At 43.2% G+C, this 12,525-nt stretch overlaps 1 protein-coding gene across 5 annotated transcripts in view; it reads right to left on the bottom strand.

The window, feature by feature from the left end:
• LOC131676870 (ETS-like protein pointed) overlaps positions 1–12,525 on the bottom strand; it is a 353,859-nt gene that overhangs the window by 79,430 nt on the left and 261,904 nt on the right. For all 5 annotated transcript variants that reach the window (XM_058956245.1, XM_058956246.1, XM_058956247.1 and 2 more), the window contains one exon: positions 12,253–12,498. In XM_058956245.1, coding sequence (XP_058812228.1) covers positions 12,253–12,498 — 246 coding nt within the window. The remainder of the gene's footprint in view (positions 1–12,252; positions 12,499–12,525) is intronic.

Genomic DNA, 12,525 nt, shown 5'->3' with positions numbered 1-12,525 from the left:
TGCGAAATCTGAAGGACCCCCCAGCTGACGGCCATTTTAATTCGATCAGTGCGACCGATCTAGTAGTCTTTGGTCGGTGAATGCGAATATTATGGCCGTTCTAGTGGCCATTTTGTACTTTGTCGCTTTGTCGGACCTGCTACGATCTCGTTCTTGCTTTGTGCAGCGTATAGGTAGAATGAGTTTTAAGTAGTAAATAAAAACGCAGGCGAACGCAAATTAACGTTTGTTTGAGTGGGTGCCACAGGTCACGCCTGTGGCAACTGTTTTTCTGGAAGGTGTTTTGTGAATTAGGTAGATTCTTGTGCGTAATTTCTAAGTTGAAAATTCTCCTCGACAGTTTTTTTCTGTCTTGGCCAACTGTCCGATTTGTGCGGAACTTCTTTTACCGAAAAATCTGGAAAAGCATCGTTGTAAACTAAGGAGACAGACAAAATCCAACGAAAATGGCCACAAAACGTTGAGAAACAATCACTAAACGAATCACCCAGTATGGCGGCACCAGTTCCAATCGATGCCGTCTGACAGGTAACGGCCATTTTCCCCTTCGAAAGGTAAAGATTCCTTCACTGTTTCAACGTCTCTATCCGTCGCTAATTTGCAAGATAATAAAAACACGTGCGACCGGTTTTCCTATTCCCCTATTCCAAATCGAACATGTTTTCTTTAAGGACCCTATTTTACGCAATAACAATTTTGATGAAGAACATCAAAAGTACTGGCGGTAACACAATTACCAAGGGGAACCCTCCTGATTTTATCCAAATATTTTCACTGTCATCAGGTCGTTGATTTGATTTAAGCTTCCAATTCACCCCTCTTCAAGTACAAGAAAAAAAATCCAACCCTAGACACTAACTTGTTGAATATCTGTAGTTCTCCTCCTCCTGAAACCCTCGAACCAACGAGAAAATTCCATTAGCAATACATAAAACTGGCTACACATAAAAAATCCGTTTGAGTTCGGACCAGACCAACACGATGACGACGACGACAACGACGAGGACAATCGGTCCCAATCAAAGACCGAAGCGGGGTTCTGACTTGCTCACAGACCAGTGACACCCAAAAACGGTTCGTCGTTCCCCGTATTGTCCGAGCGCTGCGAACGGTGACGCATTTCGCCGTTTCGAGCAGCTACTACGACGATCGTCACGGCTACGGCTTGGTATGGGTGTCTTGGCGTGGCGTGGCGGTGCACGGTTCGCAGAGCAAGTAGGTCTATTACCGTTCGTTGTACATATTGTTGTTGTTGAGCTCGCCAACCCGGCCAGGGAGGAACCGGGCGTGAAGGTGAGCAAAACAAAAACAAAGCGGCCCCCGTACAACGGACACATGCAAGCTCTCACACCACAACACCCGCATCAGAAAAGGGTTGTCCGGCAACGGCGGCGGCAATCGACTGTTGAAATCGACAGAAAGAACCCCGGGTGGAAAGAAGTCATGCAATGGTTGTTACCTCCACGACTGCTACATGGATAGCAATCGTACGTGTAGGTGGCGTAGTAGGCTTCGGTGGCGGAACATTTGCTAGAACATACGTTCCAACATCGTGGCTGCTGCTCACCATGGCGTGAAAAGTGTATTTTCCGTTTTCACTTTGGGTGGTTGTTCGCGTTGTCCGCACTTAATACACACACAAGCACACGCTTGCTTGGATGAGCGAGTGAAATTCCGAGTTTGTTCGGAGGCCTTCGGAAACAATGTTGCATTGAAGGTTCTACTGTAAAGCTGTGAATGTGATGTCATTTTGGCAAATTGTCAATCAGTCTCAATGTCTTAACTATCGTTTTCCAACCCATCTGCGGCAGTCATTTAATCGGTCATAAATAACAAATCGTTAGCCGATTCTGGGAAGACGATGCAATCGGACTGAAACCTCCCCCCATCACAGAAGCCAAGTGTCTCATGACGTTCTTCCAGAGAAAGACGTGCGAGAAAGGCCATAAAACTGCCATCCCTCGGGAAATGATAAATGTCTCCCTGGTTGCGGGTTGGCTGCTGTTTGGAATCAACAAACCGATGCTTTGTTTACTTTTCCCACAGATTAAGACGCGATCCTTCTTCTTTCGATTCTTTCTCACTCCTTGTCCCGCTTCCCACACAAAACCGGCAACAAGTGTTTTCACCCAGGACAAAAGCTTTATCGCGAAGGCTTTATCATCGTACCACACACACACACACAGCTCACAATCAGACAGGCAGACACCGAAGGAAAGGGTGTTAAAATGTTGTGGTTCTGATTTGTTGTTACGATACGCCACCGCAATCGATAACCGTTTCATCGAAAGCACCAGAAAACACATGTTGACTGCCAAGGATATTAGCCAATCATTTTTTTTTCTACCAAATCTGGCAGCCGGGAAAATTAAAATCAACGGAACGGAAGATACGATGTTCTGAGGGCTCGGAGCCTGCCCCGGCAGGAAGTTAAGATTAAGTGCAGCTCATGTGACATGAGAAGCTGGGCCACCATCAGTCCATCGACCGGACGGACGGACGGACAAACGTAACGAATGAACGGACGGATGCAGATTGTGGCTGAAGCCCATAAAAGTGAACTCAGCACCTCTTAATGATTCTGATAATTTTATTTCCTCTCCGTCTCGCTCATGGCTGCAGCGTAAGTGAGTTAGTACTCTACGAGCGCCTCCATCCGCCACCGATGCGAGCCAGTCGAGGTATTAGCATAATTGCAGCGGCCACGACGGGATGGTTAATGTTTTCAATTAGTTTCGCGAGGCCCTCCGTCCACTTATTTTTTTGGTGTTTGTCTTTTAATTGACAGAGGAAACGATGTTTCCCGGCGCCGAAATGCCACAAATTGAAGCAGGCTGAGAGAGAACGAGATAAAAAATCGCTCAATCGGATGCCCCTTCGGGCTTGAAATGCAAACGACGTTCAGTGAAAGGATTATTGATTTAGCGGATTGCTGCGATCGAAATAATTCTGCTTGACAGTTCAAGCGATAAGCTCCAATCCGAACCGTGGCCTACTGCTGCGATCGCATGGTGACGGTTCGCAGAAAGAAGGAGAAAGAAAAGGAAGCACATATTAAAATTAATGAGAGGCGACGGAAGGAGAGAAGGAGGCTGTTAAACACAAGATTATGTTCCGTGTTTAATGTCATTTTCGAGCGAACGCCGGAAATAAGCGAAAACTAGTCTTCGGTGGAGAGACTGTTCACAGGGCTGTATTTGGGAAATAGGGAACAGGAGGGAGAGGCGTAGCACATCCGAATAACTGGACCAATCGGTGTCCCCATTGCGTTGTGAATACTGGTGCTGCGACGAGGGGCGTACACACACACATAATCGGAAACTGGACCGATCCGGGCCGGTGTCGATGTCCGGTTGATTAAAACACGCCCTAATGGATCGATGTAATTTGCATAACAAATTAGAAACGAACGATTTATGATCGTGGGAACTTGCAACTTTGAAGCGGTGGTTGTTTATTACTGCACTACAATCAGTGCTTGCATAAATGCTTGTATTTGTCTCACTACTTTACGTTTTCTCCAAAGAACTCATTTTATGTGACAGCACCGTTTCATAGTTGATTCAAAAGGAGACACTTTTGTGTGAATGTTCTATCTGTATTCTGGGCGGATCTGGGCCATTAAGCAGAAAGGCAACGAACCGAACGGGTCATGCGACCGAATGAATCAGAGTCGCTGGAAAAGAATTTGAACCACATTGGGCTTGCTAAGCCAAACCAAATGTTTCGACTTGATTAATTCTCTTCAGCTTAATCATCACGCAGTACTAGGGAGTTGCTCAGAAGCACAAAGTGTTTTCCGTTTTTGGTGCTAGCGTCAATCCGGTACTAGCTTAGTCATGTCACTAAGTTAGCGTGGGATTCTGATGAGACGAAGCCGAAATACAAATTCCATAACTAATCAAAATTTTGAAGAAAAACAGTTTCTTCATGCAAATTGTCGAAAAATCACAAACTTCAAGCACGTTAGTTCGGTAACTATACTTGCCCGATTTGAATCAGACACGCCAGATGCGGCTAGAAATCGACTAAAGGGTGTGCCAATTGGGGTCTTGTCATTGTAGGGTTGTTTCGAACTGCGAATAAAACGAGAAAAAGCTGCAATCACAAGTTCTTTAAAAAACGTAAGTAACAGCTCATGTTTAAAAAAAGGAGATATGCGAAATGAACATTGTTTAGATTTTAATTAGGAAGCCAGGGATCTTGTGACCAGCACATTGTGCCACCAGGTTTCAATGACGACTCGCCGATACCACTAACTGCAACGGTGTCGTTATATGAGTGTCCTTATATAAGATAACTTTTACACTTAAGTCAATAATAAGAACAGGGTGGGTAATGTCTGGGACAATAGCGGAGAGATGTTGAATACATTCAAAGCCAGTAATTCAAATCTTGACCAGATGATCCCAACTGTGTCAGCATGGCTCGCACATACAGCATAAATTAGCAATAGACCTTCCAGTAATTCTTTAAAAGTTGATAAGAGATGATATGTGTGTCAAAAGGTTAACGAATATTGTTTTACCACACGATTTTTTCATTTTTTTTCCTCGCATCACTACTTGTAGTGTGCCGAGTAACAGAACCCATCATTCTGATGCAGATAGACGCCATATACATCGACTTTTCGGCAGCCTTCCACAAGATCAACCACCAGATAACTGTTTCTAAACTAGACAGGCTTGGATTCGGTGGCTCTTTTTTTAATTGGATTCACTCCTATCCATCCGGACGAGAAACGTTTGTAGAAATTGAAGACTGCACGACCTCTCTATTTCCTGCCAGCTCTGGAGTTCCTCAGGGTAGTCATCTTGGATCTACCATATTCTTGCTCTACCTCAACGACTTGAATCTCTCGATGAAATGTATGAAACTATCATTAGCCGACGGCTTTAAACTATTCCACCTCATTGAAACATCCAACAATGCTGAATTCTTAGTCTCAGTTGGATATGTTCATAAATTGGTGTCATGTCAACAGGATGCAACTGAATGCTTAATCTAAATGCTCATTCACCCGCAAACATTCCCTGATTAAATTCGACTACAACATTTCTCTGAGTGTTCTTCAACGTGAATCGTCTGCGAGGGACTTGGGAGTTCTGATAGATTTAAAAATTAGTTTTGAAGAGCACATAGAATGCACCATTTCCAAAGCTTCCAAACTGTTAAGATTTGTTTTTCGTGTAACAAGAGAATTCATTGATGTACACTGCTTAAAGACGTTATATTGTGCTTTGGTTCATTCTACGCTTGAATATGCAGCTGTTGTTAGCGCAAAAAAACTGTAATTCAACTCATAAAGCTTCATGTGGGCATAAACTCAGGACAAACCCGCTGTATTTAACATAACGGTCCCCAAGTTCACCGCTTCACAATAGTTGCAACACACCATTTGACTAGTGTCTGGTTTAGCCTACAGATTATTCAGCCTCTACCGATGAAAACATAACATCCTTGAAGTGATGATTAACCACAGAATGGCCTGATCACTTCCGGCAGGTCAAGAAGAACTACGAAAGTAGGCAATGACTAATCCCACAGCCAAAATGGAGTGCACACTCATGCATCAAAATTTCTCAAGCTCCCGTCTCTGGCCCGCCAGCACAGAGTTCACAGACTAAATATTTCTACCAACCTCAACAAAGGGACAGGGAACGGTCTCCACCGACGCCATCAAGCTGGACGAAATGGACGCTGGGTGAGAAAGATCTGTTCGCAACCCGCACTGTTTATCGGTTAACTAGCTGCACTCGACCGAACTGCTAACGACTAGTTGACTGTTATAACAAAACGGAGACTTCGTACAACTTATACAAAGGATACTATCACTCAAATGACCTCTTGTAACCACTCTCTGGCAAAACTGCCTTATAGCGACGCACTCGTGGATTGATTACCTGAAATTCCAAAACCTGCGAAAACCACCACACTCCTCTCTATCAGGCAGATTCTTACAAATAATCCGTTAAATAGCTAATTGTTCCTGTCATTCCTTTAAAAGTTCGAACTCTACTACGAATGTACTAAGAAAACCACAAAGAAAACGCCCCGACATCAAAACCAGAGTACCAGTAACGACCAAACTGAAGTAGAAGAACAGCCCAGAGAAGCGGTCTGACAGTTTTGAATAAATTGCAGGGATGAATAGTAGAACCAAAATAAAGATGAGAAACATTAAGAAAAAATGGGAACGTAAATATAAATAATATTAACAAGAAGGAATAAAATGACAATCATAGGACAGGAATTCGAATTCTTTAGTCAGCCTTCGAACACCAAAGCGGATTTCGAGAAAGACGATCAACGACATATCAAATGTATACCCTGCGTATCAAATGTCGAATCAAATGTTTACCCTGGATAAATTACGAGAATACAACTTGAGGATTCGGCGTCTGTTTATGGATTTCAAGGCGGCGAACAATTCAGTGAAACGAAACAAACTGTTGCAGACAATGCTTGAATATGCTTTTCCAACTGAACTGATTAAGCTTCATTGACTCAAAATTAAAGTATCGAAACAGCGCGAGAGACATTCGATTCGTTTGTGACATTAGATGGAATGAAACAACTTGATGAACTCTCTAATCTATTGTTCAACATAGCGCTCGAAAGTGCGACACGAAGATCTGATGCGCAAAGAAACAGAACCATCATCACAAGATCTCGAGTGTTTTTTTTGGGTTTCGCAGACAACATCGACATCACTGGCGTTGATCTCAGAGTAGTGGAAGAGGCGTTTTAACTTTTTTAAGGGAACCTGCGAGAATCGGGCTGATTATAAATTCTGACAAAACAAAGCGCATGGTTGCTGGTAGAGAACAGTCCGAATGGTACTTGTTCCGATGTGGACATCGACAGGGTACGCGATGTTACCGCGAGGTAGAAAGCCGTATTGCGGCTTCGAATAAAACTTTCCTTGGGTTGCGTGGACAGTGAAAGTCTCGCAGCCTACAGAGGCGCACAAATCTTGCTCTACACAAATCGCTGATACTCCCTATTACTAGGTTCAGTCATGCAGTATGTGCGTCGATTGAGTGCTTGGTGTGGTTGAGAGGAATTCAATATTCGGTGGCTTAGAAGAAAATGGAGAATGGCGCAGATGTATGAACCACGAGCTGTACCAGATATACAAATAGGCTGACATTGGAAGGCTGATAAAACACGGCGGACTGTAGTGGGCTGGACATGAAAGTCGACCGAAAGACCAGCTAAAGTTATGCTCAGCACAGAACCTGAGGGGGGATGTTGCAATCGAGAAAGATATGCATGCGGTGGGCATCCAAGAAGACTGGCGACCCAAGATCGAGTAACTTGAAGTTCTAAAATACATTCTGTCGTGATACGGAGTACTCGGAATGTTCGGCCACGATGATTATGATGATGATAACCATCCTGACCAGCCAGTTTGGCTATGCGACTCTTCGAGGTAACAGCAAGATCGGTTGTAAAGGGGCGTGCAGCGACTTGTTTTTATCGGTGTCAGGCCATTTGGCATAAAGCCATTTGTCATAAGCCCGTTTGGCATACAGTCGATTGACATAAGTCATTTGGCATAAAGTCAACTGGCATAATGGCCATTTGGCATAACGTGCGTTTGGCATAATAGTCATTTGGCATAAGGGTGATTTGGCATAAACACGGGTAGAAAGCGAAGTGGCGTAGCCACATTAGGCGGCGGCAAGTCTTTTTTTTAATTTATAGTGTCGGAAGCGCAAGAACTTTGCAAGCAAACCTGTAATCCACTCGTTTGCCCGGATTACTCAAACATAGGGGCTATAGCTAGCTTAAGTCCGACTGAGCGGCAGCGAAGTCGGACAGCACGGATGGAAAGCGATGTGGCGTAGCCACATTAGGCGGCGTCAAGTCTTTTATTAATTTATTTATAGTGTTTTTTTTGATTTTGTGAAAAATATTCCGTTTAAAGTATTCGTTTCAGTGCAGTGATTATGCCAAATATGCTAAATGGCCTTTATGCCAAATGGCTATTATGCCAAATGACCGTTATGCCAAATGACTTTATGCCAAATTGGGTATAATCGTTTTTATCTATCATTCCTCAGCCATAGAACATCGGTTTACCAGTGGCAAATGAGGCGAAACATGTTTTTTCAGCAGCAGCGTCTATTTTTGTACTTGCAAATGACTTTTTTGGTGTTGTCGTCGTCGACAGAATGTGGAATTGACGTTGTGCATTTCGGCTAACGTGGTTGCTTAACTGTGCGACGATCTCGTTTGCGCTTAGGAGCATTTTTTTTGGATTCCTTTTCCTTCTATTTTTCAACTATATTTTTACGTTTATCTACTTGAACGACACCTCAAATTATTATATTATTAACTCACGCAAAATGTCTGACGCGCTTTCATTGATGACGAGCACTTTCCTTTCACACGAGCACGTAATGTTTCGAACGGAACCATGAATTGTTTAGAGACTGATCGAATACTGGCACCATCTTGTTCAGAGGCAATTGTGTTCTCTATATCCTTTTCACTTCGTTGTAACTAATACAGCTGATCCACGGTAACAGCCGAAATGACAGTCGTCAACGATGTTCTCTACCGTGTATCTAATTCACGCAACATGAGCGACTTCTGCAATAACATAGCAAAGATAATGCCCTATATCTCTTGTACTCCCATCACAATTTGACCCCTTTCTACTGTACTCCTCTAAGCCTCTTAGCCATATCCTTACAATCGTTGAGGAAGAGAAATAACTTTTGATTCAACATCTACTAACGAAGATGCAAGAAACCCATGGTATCTTGATAGATGTGTCAAGTATAGAAGTTTGTGCTAGTACGATGACAATGAATATAGCTTACCTTGTCGTTTTATTACATTTCCATAATTCACTTTCATGCCGATATTTACCACCTTTATTTCTTTGTGAATGTCAATGTGCTTTCCTTATTTCAATATGGTTGATGTATTACCTTGTAATCATTCTAATAGTGTAGTATTTCAATGATTAGTGGTTTTGGATGGCTTTCAGCATTCAGTTCCTCATTAATACCACATCTTCATCGTTTGTTTCCTCGATACAGTACAAATATATTGACGAAACTTCGAAGCCTCGAATCAACTGGTATTTATTTATCAATTTTCATTTTGCATTTCCATTTTTAGTTTCATTCTCCATTTCCATTTTCCATTAATGTTTTCTTCCTTTTATTATATTGAGGTACAAAGTTCGTCCCAACTCCGCAGATTTCGTGTTGTGTAGCACTCGTACATGAAAGAGAAATTAATATAATATGAATATAATAAATTGATGAATAAATAAATGAATAGAAACATATTGGTCACTCAGAATGGTTCAACAGACTTCAAATGGAAACAGTAAGTTAATTTTGTGATATTCTTACTAAGCCGAATACTGCATAACATTTAGCTGATTATAGTATAGTGAACTCAAGTAATCTTCTTTCGAGGATCTGCAAGTCTCCTTTCGAAATTCTCCGATTGGTCCTTAACAATGATTGCCTTCAGTTTAGCTTCTTAGACATTCGTTGACTCACAATGGAAATGTATTTCAAACGCACCAAATGATGCCAATTTCAGGACACCACTTGATAAAAAAGTATCGGCATCTCTGATTTCTTTCTCGGGCATGCGGACAATACATCTAAAAACCAAAATATCTAGAATAAAAGAATTTGTAGTGAACAAAAATCAACTTGTAACGCTTTTTTATACGTATCCTGCCAGCCATACGACGAGACTGATATGATGCTTATGCTTTTTAGAATGAGGTATGTGATTAGAAAAGGAATCCGTCTCTACTTGATTTCAAAAAAGGATATTTTCCAGCAATTAAGCTGCTGTGACGTATTATTCGATGTCGTAAAGATTTCATTAATAATTCGAAGCTGTCAATTCCCTTCGATTGTTTGAAATTGGGCAATTTTGTTGAAATTTTGAAAAATCTATCCGAGCTATATTTTTTATATCCAGTCTAAATCAAAAATGTTATGCCTTTAGATTACATGAGATTAGATGGAGACTGTCAATATATCAACTGAAATTTAGTTAAATCGATTAGTAGAAATTTTGTCAACTGACACAACAGCGACATCCAAATGCATAACGATTTCGATAAAACTTGACTGTTCCAAGGCACTTTACCGCATGGCGCAATTGCACATAATTCATTAACACTGCAAACGTGTTATCATTGTTTGCCGTCTCCCCACAATATACTCAACACACCCCTGTCCCACATTCAAACTTCATTCATGCGAGTAAGACCGCGCCACATACACACAAAACCCACATATCCCATTCAGCTCATTCATATACTCAGTTGAGTTTCTCATTCATTTAAAACGCTGTTATCATCGTTGGAAATCGCCATTGCGATGAGCGAGCAGCAGCAGCAGTGTGTCAAAGTGCGGGGCATACTCCCGGCCCCAGCGACGCACGGGCAGAACACTATCGAAATCATCGCATCGCATCACACCGCAACACATCAGGCCTACTTCGTCCGACCCGGCTACTGACTGTGCTGGTGGCTGATGAATTGTTTGTTTCTCTCGCGCGCGCGTACATTCCTGTCGGTTGGCACTGCCCGCTGATCATCATCATCATCATCATCATAAGGGAAATTAAAATAAGTACTTTAGAGTAGCCGTTTTGGACCGAGTTGACCACTGTCTGTCTGTCTGACACACCGCTTGGGCTGCCAGCCAGAGCTGCATGATTGTTCGCAATTCGAAAATGGCCGCCCACCTCCACTGTATGCGCGAGCGACTGTACCGGACGAGCTTACACACTCTGTCAGTCACCTGAGCCGCTTTTTCAACAATGATTCTACGAAAGAATCTGCTACCTCATCACGCCCGCCACAGTGTGCCATTTGTCCGGTAGTTTGCCGGATACCTACATCATCAGCAAATGTGTGCGGGGCAAACACGAAAATTGATTTCCATTCGATTGGGATCCATACGGGCCCCTGTGGGGGGGGGACCGGTCAGGGGTGCTAGGGTGACCGGTCCAGCCCAGCCCAGTCCAAGCCCCCATCCCAGACAATCAAGAGATTTTCATTCAGAAGTTTTCGCCTCCCTCGTAGGCTACCCCAGCAACACCCGACGATTGTTGCTTCATGAATGAATACACACACTGGTCGTCCGTATCGGGGGCTAGGGGAGATTTGAAACGAGTCTCGCTTCTCGGGTCGAAGCAACGGACAGAGGCTAGAGGCCACAGGTTGCCGATAATGCAAAACGAAAGGAAACGAAACAACAAAAAAACCAACGAAAAAATAGTTGGAAGGTAGCAACAAACATTACCGAGGTAGGGGCGATTATACCTTGAAAGTCTGAAAACGTGGAATGGATCTGGCAATTGTGAGTAGCTTACTTTGTCAGACATACATACACGTAAACATACACATACACGTGTGTACAGGTCGCCGACAGTCAGATAGAGGAGAGAACCTTTGTCTCAGCTCAACTCGACCGTGAATTTGTGCCTGTTTTTGCTTGACTCCTTCACAGGTTTGTGGTTGTGGTGTTCCCAAAAATTGGCTGTCAATTTCTTCCGGGACATCAGCTTTCAAATAGATGACCTCACCCTATTCTATTTTCATTTTGTTTTCATCCTCAAAATCAAATTCGACAATATTGGCAGCGGCGGCGATTCGCCTCAAATGATTAATCCTAACGTACTTAAATCCGAAAGCCTGGGACGTAAAAATTGATACCTCCATCGAAATTAACGTACACCCAAAAGTCCGTCCATTTCCGAAAGTGTTTCGGGTGGTAGGTACGTGTGGCCTTTATTACAGGGCGCTCTGCTTGGGTTGGACTCTTTCTCCCAAAATTCTCGCAGTGATACTCTCGGCTCGTCTCGTCTCGAGAAGAGGCCAAATGTGTATTACGAAACATTTCGTTTTGTTTTAGTTAATATATCGAAATTATACGGCTCTTGTCCCGCGCCGAAGCCTTCTGCCTTCCCTTTTGGGTTTCCTCTTCTCGCCCCGCGGGGTCTTCTCTACCGAGCTAGCCATGACCAGTGTGTGTGTATATACTTTATGTAACTAATTATATGGTGATTTTTTTCCATTTCGTCTCTGCTACTTTAGCGGCGACTCTACCCTGAGATTTTTTCCGTTTGATTTTTTCCCCGTTCAGACCTGCTCACGGTGCTGAATGGGTTTCAACAAAAATCGATACTTTGTAATGCTTCAGTAGGAAAACTGAAGAACGAAATAAAAAATGGACGAAAATTCAAATCACTTACCGTTACTGTTATTGGAATTGCTGGCAGCACTGCCACTGCCGGCGTTGGTATTGCCACCAAACTGCTGCTCCTGCTGCTGCTGATTACTGAGCCGTTGGAGGGCGCTGTTGTACTCGCTCAGTTCACTTACACCGCTACTGGCCGCTCCGGTCGAACCGCAGTCGAACAAATTTCCGCCGGATCCGGCCGTCGAACTGCCACTCCCTCCGCCACCGCCACTACTGTCCAGCAGGGCTTTCTCACAATCTGTGGAATAAGCAAGGAAAAAAGTGT

The sequence above is a fragment of the Topomyia yanbarensis genome, chromosome 1, assembly GCF_030247195.1.
Source record: "Topomyia yanbarensis strain Yona2022 chromosome 1, ASM3024719v1, whole genome shotgun sequence".
Classification (NCBI taxonomy): domain Eukaryota; kingdom Metazoa; phylum Arthropoda; class Insecta; order Diptera; family Culicidae; genus Topomyia; species Topomyia yanbarensis.
The sequence above is the reverse complement of the archived record's forward strand: the minus strand, read 5'-3'. Positions and strand labels throughout refer to the sequence as shown.